The sequence below is a fragment of the Onychostoma macrolepis genome, chromosome 12 (assembly GCF_012432095.1).
Source record: "Onychostoma macrolepis isolate SWU-2019 chromosome 12, ASM1243209v1, whole genome shotgun sequence".
Lineage (NCBI taxonomy): Eukaryota > Metazoa > Chordata > Actinopteri > Cypriniformes > Cyprinidae > Onychostoma > Onychostoma macrolepis.
Window position 1 is genome coordinate 1,132,501 of NC_081166.1, and position 12,500 is coordinate 1,145,000.

At 32.0% G+C, this 12,500-nt stretch overlaps 1 protein-coding gene across 1 annotated transcript in view; it reads right to left on the reverse strand.

The window, feature by feature from the left end:
• arhgap44b (Rho GTPase activating protein 44b) overlaps window positions 1–12,500 on the reverse strand; it is a 47,558-nt gene that overhangs the window by 11,433 nt on the left and 23,625 nt on the right. Inside the window, 14 exon segments of the mRNA XM_058793274.1 lie at window positions 708–1,046; window positions 3,173–3,358; window positions 4,326–4,343; window positions 4,432–4,612; window positions 5,619–5,710; window positions 5,816–5,929; window positions 6,666–6,746; window positions 6,865–6,946; window positions 8,126–8,237; window positions 8,392–8,519; window positions 9,968–10,049; window positions 10,119–10,187; window positions 10,316–10,433; window positions 11,924–12,000. Of these exon segments, the coding sequence (XP_058649257.1) occupies window positions 708–1,046; window positions 3,173–3,358; window positions 4,326–4,343; window positions 4,432–4,612; window positions 5,619–5,710; window positions 5,816–5,929; window positions 6,666–6,746; window positions 6,865–6,946; window positions 8,126–8,237; window positions 8,392–8,519; window positions 9,968–10,049; window positions 10,119–10,187; window positions 10,316–10,433; window positions 11,924–12,000 (1,679 nt within the window).

The following is a 12,500-nucleotide window of genomic DNA, read 5'->3' on the forward strand; positions in this document are numbered from 1 at the left end:
TTATTTATTTATAATTAATGCAAAAAAAAAAAAAAGTTTTATTTGGTGTTAGTTAAATAAATACAAATAATATTTATTTATAAATGTGCCCTAAAAATAAAATAAAATAAATAAATAAATAAATAAATATCAAGTAAAGTGTTTGTAGATACCAACAAGTTTTCTTTAAGGGGCAAGTAAATAAACGTGTGTGTGAGTGGTCTGTAATCTATGTTAGTGTGGCAGCTGTTCTTTAAGCAAAGAGAAAGCTGGGATTTTTGCTCAGTTTAATGCGTAAAGCAGCGCAGGGAACTTGAGGGAAAGTCTGAAGCAAATTTTCAGTTTTAGTAGCTGCAGCAGCAATTAATGTAAGATAATGCTACCGTACTGAAAACCGATATATTTTTTAATTCACACTGTGTGTATTAAAATGTTGGGCATTGCATTCGGTGAGCATTAGGGGGCGCTAAGTGTTTTCATGATGGTGAACAATAATATTTGCAATCAGAAGCTTCATGTATAGTGGAGTAGTGGCCAAAATTATTAGAACACTATATTTCCACCAGAAAAAAAAAAGTTTAAAGTCAGTTATTTCTATCTTTTGCTGTAGTGTGTCAGTAGGAAATAGCAGTTTACATTTACATTTGTAATAATTTTGGCCACCACTGTATAATCCCAAGTTTGCCTTTAGTGATCCAGCGGGTAGTTAGTGGGTTAGTGGTAGTTACCTAGGCACTCTGAGTCCTCTCTCTCGGCTGCAGGCGGCCCCCGGCGGAGCGGCGGGGAGCAGCGGGGGTTTGATGTAGACGGGCTCGGAGGGTTTGGGGTTGAAGTTGATGTCTAGAGAGGTGGAGGAGAGGAGGAGCGGAGGCGGAGGAGGACTGAACACGGACCAGCGGCTAAACGCCGAGGGAGGAACGCATTCGGGACGCACTCGAGGGTGAGGGAACGAGGAGGAGGAGGAGGAAGAGGGGAAAGAGAACGGGTACGGAGGGGGCGGGCGCTCCTCCTCAGGGGAGGGACAGACGGGACAGGGGTCCCAGCGATTGGATGATGCCTCGTCGAAGCTGAAAATAATTTGCAAGATTGACACGTAAAACTGTCTGAGATCAATACGTTCAGCTCCATCAACAACATCTGTGTCATTACCATGGCATTATTAAAAATGTATTTAATATTTACTGATATGATTTACTGATAACTCTAATTAAATCAATAAATTGATAATTAATTTTAATGAATATTATAAATAATAATTTTTAATGTTCATAAATACTCATAAAATCAGTTTGTTAAAATTGTATGAATATTATTAATTATAATTAAATATTAGCAAATTCCTCAATTATTATTTAACAGTCAGTCAATTATTAAATTATTGTAAATTATTAATGAATATTATAATTAATAATTTTTTAATGTTCATAAATACTAATATAATCATTAATTTGTTAATAGTTATGAATATTAATTATGAATAAATTATAATTAAACTCATTCTTTGCAGTTATTCAATTATCATTTAACAGTCAGTCAATTATTAAATAATTGTCAATTATTATATATTAATTAATAATCCTTTCTATTAAAATCACTGCTATTAATTCATTATAATTAAGTCAATGAATTAATAATTAATATAATAATCAATAACTATAAATTAATTCTTAAATATTATATATTATACTTAATTCATATTCATAAATATCAATAAATGACTCATTATTGTTATTATTTGTCTATTAATTATGAATTAATTATAATTAATTATTCAGCTTTAATGATTTAATTGTCAATTATTAAATAATTGTTAGTCAATTGTATTAATATCATGAATAAATATTAATATAATTAATCATTAATTGTACATTTATTAATATAGATTAATTTGAATTAAATTTCGATTATTTATGATTCATATTATAATTAATACTTGATTTGTTAAATATTTATTACATATAATAATAAAATCAAGTAATAATTTTACGTATTAATTATATGAATCAATATGAATCATAAATAAAATAAATAAAAATATTTATAATTATAATATTCATGCATATTAATTACAATTAATAATTAATTTTAGCACAAGGTAACACTTACAATTAAATTGAACTGATTTGACTGATATGCTGTATAATTTGCCACAAATGTGATGGACAGAGCGTATGTTTTGAACCCCGAAGCATTCCTTTAAAATAATGCTAATTACGTTCATCAGCAGAAACAAGAGTGACTCTGAACATACAGGAGGAGCGAGTGATGTTGAGTGTCTCACATACAAGAGGGTCTGAGATATCGAGGATATTAAAATACTGATAAATAAAAAGGATTCACGCAGTCAACAAAACGGAGAGAAAATAAATAAAAGAATAGTTCATGCAGGAATGCAAATTCTGTCGTCATATACTACAGCAGAGTGAAAGATTATCAGTGAATAATGGGACAGAATAATGTGATTCTGATAACTGAATTTTAATCTTTGGGTGAAATTAAAAACAGAAAAGAGGAAAGAGAGGGGAATAACTACAGTTTCAATTCAGCCAGATATTATCAAAACTGAATTTTTCTTTGCTTTAACTTCCACTTTAAATATTTACTTTGAGCTGCTTTGGATGATTTTCAAAAGTAATATACTGTATAACACAGTATGTGACCCTGCAGCACAAAAGCAGTCATAAGCAGCACAGCTATATTTGCAGCAATAGCCAACAATACATTGTATGGGTCAAAATTATACATTTCTCTTTTATGCCAAAAATCATTAGGATATTAAGTAAAGATCATGTTCCATGAAGATATTTTGTAAATTTCCTACCGTAAATATATCAAAACTTCATTTTTGATTAATAATATGCATTGCTAAGAACTTCATTTGAACAAATTTAAAGGTGATTTTCTCAATATTTAGATTTTTTTGCACCCTCAGATTCCAGATTTTCAGATAGTTGCATCTCAGACAAATATTGTCCGATCCTAACAAACCATACATCAACTTATTTATTCAGGTTTCAGATGATGTATGAATCTCAATTTCATAAAATTGACCATTATGACTGGGTTTGTGGTCTAGGGTCAAATATGACATTAATATTCACGATGTCCTCATCTGGCTGAACTGAAACGAGCAGCAGTCACGTGACGAGATCAGCTCGTGTGTATTAGATTCCTATTGGTCGCCTCTGTTTACCTGGTCCTATCGGCGCTGATGGGGGGCGGAGTCTGTGAGGGGGAGGTGGAGAGATCGGCCATCTGCTCGGGGTTCAGCGAATCAGAGGACTGCAGCTGAACGCTGGGCGGAGTCGAGGAGCTCTTACGAGACGAGGAGGAGCCTCTCCGAGAAACCCAGGAGGTGTCCATCACTCGCACTCCCATACTGCAACGGGGCAGAGGCACAGCCAATCACATCCCTCACACGTCATAAACATGACCCCATCTGCAGCATTTAGGCCGGTAAGATTTTTTTTTAAAGGAAATTAATACTTTTATTCATCAAGGACGCATTAAATTGATCAAAAGTGACAGTAAAGACATTTATAATGTTACAAAATGTTTCCAGTGAATCCCGAAAAATAAAATGTATCACAGTTTCCACAAAAATATTGTGCAGCACAACTGTTTTCAACATTGATAATAATCAGAAATGTTTCTTGAGCAGCAAATCAGCATATTAGAATGATTTCTGAAGATCATGTGACGCTGAAGACTGCAGTAATGATGCTGAAAATACAGCTGCGCATCACAGAAATAAATTACAGTTTAACAGCTATTCACATAGAAACAGCTGTTTTACATTCTAATAATATTTCACAATTTTTACAGTATTTTTGATCAAATAAATGCAGTCTTGGTGAGCAGAAGAGACTTCTTTCAAAAACGTAAGTAAAATCTTTAGTGGCGTACTTTGAGTGAAGTAAGGCAGATACTACATCGTTAAACATCGTTAATTTGCCATTTGCACTGAATTCATGTCACTTCAATAATGCAACGTCACCAATGTCAGTGTTCAGAATCTCAGATGATGCTAACATATAAAACTACCAAATTTTTCTTAATCGCAATGTTTAATTGCAACATATAATCATTGCAGTTAATAGTGTTCACCGTCTGATTGATTACGTGTAATTTGTAACTAACTGCATGATTTTACTGTACATTTCTGCCATAGTCACCACTAATAACCTACTCCTAAATATAATGTAAAAACTTAAAATTTGTTGTAAAGCTGCTTTGCAATGATTTGTATCATGAAAAGCACCATACAAATAAACTTGAACTGAATTGAATCAGCAGGTTTGCAGGAAATCAGGACAGAACAGGAAGAGACAGAAGCTTCACCGTACCTCTGAATTTTCCTAATGCTGCATTAGTGGAAGAAAAGCAGAAGCGTCAGTGATTCAAACCCAAAGAGAGGAGCGCATGCACATGAACATATACTGTAAAGCGGACCCGTCTTTCTTGTAGAACTCCAGCATCATGTTGTCGGTGGCAACGCTGAGTGGGCGTCGGCTCTGGTCCGGCTGCCTGCGATCTGATTGGTCCAAGTCCGGCGAGGGCATGGAGCTGTAGTTAGCGTTGTGGTTGGTGTGAACAGGACTGCCGTAGTTTCCCGTCACGTTAAACTCGATCTCTGCCAACACAGAACCGTTAAAGTGTCATGAAACCCCCGTGTTTTAGCACCGATCGCTCACATCTCAGATTTGAAAAAGACTCAAGAAATGGGATTTTAGTCATTTTGTTGTGTTTCTCAATTTTTTTTTTTTAAATGCCTTTATAGCTATTTATTATTTAAATTTAGTAATTTTAGTAATTACCTTGGTTAGCTGACCTAAAAGTTTTTATTTCAAGTTTAAATTTTTTTAAATTTTATTTAAGGTTCAAGTAAGAAAATGTGGTAACACTTTACAATAAGGTTCATTAGTTAACACTAGTTAACAACATTAGTAAACATGAACTAAGACTGAACAACACTTCTCCAGTATTTATTAATCTTAGTTAATGTTAATTTCAGCATTTACTAATGCATTATTAAAATCACAAGTTGTGTTTGTTAACATGCACTGTGAACTAACATGAATAAACAATGAACAACTATATTTTCATTAACTAACAATAACAAAGATTAATAAATAGTGTAATAAATGCATTGTATAATAAATACTTTTAGCTATTATGACACCCGCAGTTGGAACCAGCTTCCAGAAGAGATCAGATGTGCTAAAACATTAGCCACATTTAAATCCAGACTCAAAACTCATCTGTTTAGCTGTGCATTTGTTGAATGAGCACTGTGCTACATCCCAACTAATTGCACTATGTATAATCACTTTCTATTCTTAAATGTTTTAAATTCTTTTTAAATCAATTTTTAAATCACTTTGTTTTTATTGTTGTGATTATTATTATTTTTAATGACTATTTCACTTCCTTTTATGTAAAGCACTTTGAATTACCACTGTGTATGAAATGTGCTATATAAATAAACTTGCCTTGCCTTGCCATTCTTCATTGTTTGTTCATGTTAGTTAATACATTAACTAATGTTAACAAATGACAACTTATTGTAAAGTGTTACCAAAAATGCTTTTTATGGTTGTAATTTTAGTTAACGATGATAAGCACTCTGTGTATCTCACCTCCGGGGAAGAACCAGTCAGCATGCTGGATAATGGGCTCAATGATCCCCACGATCTGCAGCGAGACTGTGGTCATCATCTCTGTGATGTTCCTGAGAGACAGTGAGACATGCATTCCATCAGTGATGTCATTTCCTGTGTGTGTGTGTGTGTGTGTGTGTGAGTGTGTGTGTGTGTGTGTGTGTGTGATCGCTCACCCCTCCGTATGCGCCCACAGCAGGTTTGGCCCCAGAACAATCGCAATGTTTCCTGGCGTCATTTTATTATAATCTTGATCCTCGTTCAGCTTAGCAAGAAATTTGATTAAATACCTGGAAATCAAACAAGAAAAAAAAAGTTAAATGAGTTTAATTAATGTTAAAAGAAATGTTCATTGAAATGTTTAATTCATGTTAAATGAAACTGTTAAATTAGTAAAAATTTAAGGAGATAGGTCATATATTACATAATTTTGTTTACTTTTTCAATTAAACTATTAAATTAACTTATAAACTAATATACTATATAAATTATATATAAATAAAACATATACAATCATTAAATGTAAAAATTATATAACAATTAATGTGTCATATATATATATATATATATATATATACATACATACACACACACACACAAAATATTAAAATAAGATATTAAAATTAAATGCACATTAAACAATTTGTTTAATATTCTAATATACTATATATATATATATATATATATATATATATATATATATATATATATATATATATATATATATATATATATATACACACATACATAAATACATATATACACGCCGCACACACACACACACACATATATATATATATATGTATAAAATAATATATTTGTATTATGTATGTATATAATTGTTTACATTTATTTTTGAATTACATGACTACATTAAATTATATATTAATACACTATACATAAATAAATGATACCTAAATGAAACAAAATTATAACAATTTAAAAAAAATGTGCCTTTATGCATAATCTAAAATCCTTTATATATTATACTGTATATGGAGTATAAATATTTGTATTTGGACTCACTTGAAGTTGTTGCTGTTTGCTGTAGGAAGTTTCTCACAGGTCGATAACAACGCCTGCAGACGCTTGTCCTGATCCGCAACACTGCAGTCACACACACACACACACACACACACACACACACACACACACACACACACTCCTGAATAACTACACGAGCTCACTAACAATTACTGTTACTGTTAATGTCACGTTCACTCACTTCGACGCCTGAATCCAGTCGTCATACAGGTCAAAGGTCAGCAGGGGTTCGGGCAGCTCGCGCAGGTATGATTTCAGAGCACCTGCGCAGCACACACACACACACACACACACACACACGCTCAGCTGCAATCAGGAGCGACCATGTGATCGTTAGCAGGCCATTTCTAGCCATTTTGGCTATCCCTATGGGCGCATCCCACTCCCAAACAAAGTTAATTTAAGATTACATACAAAATAACATAAAACTGATTATGTAAACTCTTAAATCTTAAATAGCAACACTGATACATTTCCAAATAATATTTGTATATATATATATATATATATATAATTTCTTTTCAGACACCAGTTTCTTGTCACATTCAAATTGGTTGTCATAGTAACGACACTAATTTGTGGAGATTCAGCGCATTGCGAGTTCCTCAAATCTGAACGCATTATTTGTAAATTGACTGTTAAGATAAACATTTTGCACAATTTATTATCTGTAATACCATTGTGTAGCCACTAGATGCCTGTATAGCCCTATGTAACAATCCTTAGTAGCTAAGAAATTGTCATCACACATAAATTAATTTTATTACATTTGGATTTGATACATGTTTAGATATTATCTTTTTGTCTTTATCTGTTTTTTGGGTAACACTTTATTTTAAGGTCTCTTAACTAGGTACTTATTAGCATGCATATTACTAGAATATTAGCCATTTATTAGTACTAATTAAGCACATATTAATGCCTTATTCTACATGACCTTATTCTACGTCCCTAATCCTACCCAATACCTAAACTTAACAACTACCTTACTAACTATTAATAAGCAGCAAATTAGGAATTTATTGAGGGAAAAGTCATAGTTAATAGTGAATAAGTGTTCCCTATTCTAAAGTGTTACCATTTTTTGTTCAATTGTTTTGTTGCTGTTTGAAACATTGATTTAAAGTGTCAGTTTTTGCATTATTATTTCAGTCAAACCTATAAAACCCTTTGTTACCCCAAACTATGTATAAAAACCTGATCAGTGGCATAAAAGTAATCAGAATGCAGCTTATTCCTTTATTACTCATTGATGCGTGAACTTCCCCTACAATATTTTAAATTGGCCTTTGAACTTAGCTTTATTGCATTGCAAAAAAAAGCGTTACTCTGCCGAAGCGCTGACAGAACCCATTGATCTAATGGTGTTTTTGAGCGCTCTAAATGCAAACTTTGCATGCTATCTTTGCTGATTGTTAAATATAAGCGGAGGGGAATCTCACCTGCGATGGCGTGCGGATCTGCAGAATATTCCTGAAAGTCCAGCACGCCGCAGTCCAGCGACGCCTTCAGCTTCTTCAACTTCGAGGCAGAAGGAGCGACTCGAAACAAACCCTGACACAAACACACACAAAATATGCTCACTTTTAATACAGTTAATGCATTTATACTCATGCAGAGGTGGAAACAGATGCAGAAAATTTCAAAGATTTTATATGTAAGTGTATCCTATACTATAGTCACAGTGAGGTTGATAGTGAATGTTCACCTCCTCCTGTAGGCCGCAGTCCAGCAGCATGGTCACACATGCTTCGATGGGGAAAGCGATTTCTCTCCCGCTCAGAGTCAGATGCTCCTCTAACGGTTTCCCGTAACACGGCTTCTCCACCCACGACTCTGAAACACAAACCACGCATGCTTTACTGACAAAACAACACCAAACAGGCCATTTAGTTACAGCTGGGGTTTAGATTGTGATCATTAAAATATTATATCATTATTACAATATAATATAATAATTAGTGCTGTCAAACGATTAATCGCATCCAAAATAAAAGTTTTTGTTTGCATAATATGTGTGTCAGCGATTGGGACTTCTTGTTCTTTGTTTTTCCCCTGTCCTTCCTTAGTTTCCTTATATGGTTATTTTCCTGTTCTTGATTATTGATTTGATCCCAGGTGTGTCTCCTTAGTTCCCTCGTTATCCTTAGTTTAAAAGCACCAGTCCATTCAGTTCATGTTTGTCGGTCCGTGAATGTCTTCCTTGTGCTCTGTGTACCCCATTTAATGATTAAAGACTCGTTTTGTGAAATTCCTCGTCTCTGTGCTTCCTGGGCTCCCCGTGAAGCGTGACAATATGAGAGTGTACTGTGTATATTTATTATGTGCATATACACACACACACATATATATATATATATATATATACATATACATACACACACACAAACACATGCATGTATATATTTAAGAAAAATATGTTGTTTATATATTAAATATATTTATATATAATATAAAATATAATAATATAAATGTATATACACATGTAAATATTTTCAAAATATATACTGTATGTGTGTGTATTTATATATACATAATAAATAAACGGAGTACACATACATATATTATGTAAACAAAAACTTTTATTTTGGATGCGATTAATCGCGATTAATCGCTTGACAGCACTAATAATAATGCATAATACTAGAATAAAATATTATATAATAATAAATTATATAATATCTTATTTATCAGATTATTAAAATATAATATAATATTGCATAGCATTAATATTAAATTATAATACTGAAATATGATTAATTTCATTATTACAATATTATATAATAATATATAATATTAAAATAAAATATATTATTAAATGAAACGATCTAAGATTTAATTATTAAATTATTATTGTATTATATTATAATAAATTATTATACTAATTATTAAAATATTATATAATAATATATATTAAAATAAATATTATATTAATAGTAAATTATATGATAATTATTCAATTATTACATTTGTAAAATATTATACTTCTAATTATTAAAATATTATAGAATTATTATAATAACATAATATTAAGATGATGATATAATATTAAAATTCAATAACTATTAAATTATTTAATTATATTATTAACACATTATATATTATTAATATATAATTAGTTAATATATAATAATATACAATAACATTTAATAATAATATATGATTAAGTAATATATAATTAGTTAATATATAATAATACTAAAACAAGAGCAATCCAATGCCTACAATCTGCTTGTGATTCTAGGTTTATTCAGTTCTTTCTTTTTTGGATTCATGATTCTCACCCTGTTGCGCTTTAATTTGTGGCAGAACGTTCTGGAGCAACTCCAAAGACTTCCTGTGGTACTCCGCCTGAACCTCGATCAGCTGAACAGAGCGACAGAAAGATTAATGATAAAAAGGCAGGCTGTTTATCTGAAGGAGTAAAGCACTCACCGTCTGGAAGTAGTTTGCATAGTCAATTTCTTTGGCCACGAAACTATACATGTCCGCCGAGAGCTGATCCTGAAAAACACCGACATGAAACATGATGCTTCGATGTTGCATGTTTACAATATGCATTATGAATGCGGTGCAGTTTGACACCGGTCTATATGCATGAAATAATAGAGAGAGAGAGAAGCTCCACCCACTCGACAGATCTCCATGCGATTGGCCGCCTCCTCCATCTCCTCCCTGAGGGCGTCGGCTTTGGCCCCGGTAGGCGTTTCCTTATTAGTCAGAGTTGAGGATTTGGACGACTGGTGCCACCTAGAGGTTGGGAGGAGAGAACAGCTCATAAAAACACATTTGCCTACTAAATCACCTACTAGATTTGACAAAGTGTTCAGTATAGGGGTGTGCGATATTGACAAAAAATATCTTGATATTTTCTGGGATTTTATCGATAACGATAATTAGACGATATTTTGCTGAGTGTGTTATTGTGCTGATATCTGACTACCGTGGACAGCTGAGTCCTAAAGTTTTTGACATTCTTCATATTCTGTGTGGTCAGTTCACACTGATAGAAATTAATCTTTTCCAATAAGTTTAAATTGATTTTTACCTTTTATAGGCATTTTTACCTTTATAAAGCCATTATTTCTAAAAGTGTGCTTTATCTTTTGAGTCAAATTCTTAAAATTAATCAGCGAATTAGAATAGTGAGACATTTGGGCTGTTACCAAGCAAATTAAATCAGCATCAACAAAATTCATCTTTGCAATGCAGAGGAATCACAGAAGCTGCGTCTGAAGAGGTGTTTAGATGTATTTACACACTGTTTAAGGCAAGACATGAATGCATTTAACGTACTACAAATGCATAAATAATGTATTGATGTATTAAACATAAAACATTGATATTTGAAAATATTTAAATAATAAAATATACTTTGAATGTGAAATTAAAACTGCCAGCAGGTGGCAGCAAGTCACTGAATCATTGCGATTGAACCGAATCATTTAAACGGTTGATTCATTCAGGAACGCTTGTTATTTTTTTTGTTGTCGAAATAGCACAAAAACAGGAAATATGGTGTCTATAACACAAGTCTCTTAATTAACTTCTTGTTTATTGAACTGTTATAAAAAAAAAAAAAAATCAATATCACATTTGTAAAACGGCACTCTTCATGTGAAATTAATTAACCATATGAAGTGGTATAAATATATACATTTTCTGTTCCCCATGTCTAGAATTTGTGATCATTCTAAATGTATTTTAATAGACTGAATCATGCAGTGAAAGAATGCACTCTAAATGCGCACTAGTCTAGACTTCATCACGTAATGCATGCACTCTGTAAGGGTTTTGAATCGCACATCGTTAAAACAACAATTACAATATTATCGCAGACGATATATATCGCACACCCCTAGTATAGCATACAACTAATCACACTGCACGAGCTACTGTTTCCCACAATGCAATGCGTTTAACTTGACTGAACCAGCAGTAATATCTTATCTGATCAGACTGCTAATGGTTAATACATTTTACTCAAGTTTAATTTGCAAGATTATAACTCAATGTAAGTCACTGAATTAAACATGCACATTGTGCAGTTTCAAATCTTAATTACATTTTGCATGTTGCACTTTATATTTGAACTGTAAAAATATTATATGTTATTATATCTTCTTGAGGTGAAATATGAACAATTCTGTAGTAATTCTAAAGAGTTTTGCATGTAAAACAATGCAAGTCTATGGGTTTGTCTCGGTTTAGATAACTAGATAAATGTGTGTATTTCTCACCGTGTGCGAGCAGAATCCATGTCCAGTACCAGTTTGGCTAAATGTTTTCTTTGCTTCTGAATGTTGGGAATTTCAACCTTTGAGGAACCAGAAGAGAAATAAACAAAGAAACAGAAAAAAGAGTGTTTAATTTTATTGCATTTCTAAAACATTTACACAAATGTTCATTAACACATTATTTTGACTCAAGCACAAGCACAGGGTTTCCAAAACTGGGGTTCATGGGTTGATGGGGAAAAAAGTAAATTAATTAAAATTAAATCTATATATTTTTTAAATGAATAAATTTATATTTTTGATTTTTATTAAAATTTAATTTAATTTAACACAAAAAATATGAAATATTTTATTATATTTTATTAATATTTTATTTATTGTATGAATGTGTTGTGAAATAACTGAAACATCTTAAAAGTAAATATTTTAGCTCAAAGTAGTTTAGCCTTTGATTATATCTTTGAAATACTAGATCAACCAATCAGCATCCAGGACCACAGCTATCTGTTATTTACATTATTTCACTACATTATTGTGGATCAGATTTACAGTATATTAAGTTGGCCATTAAAAAAAATGA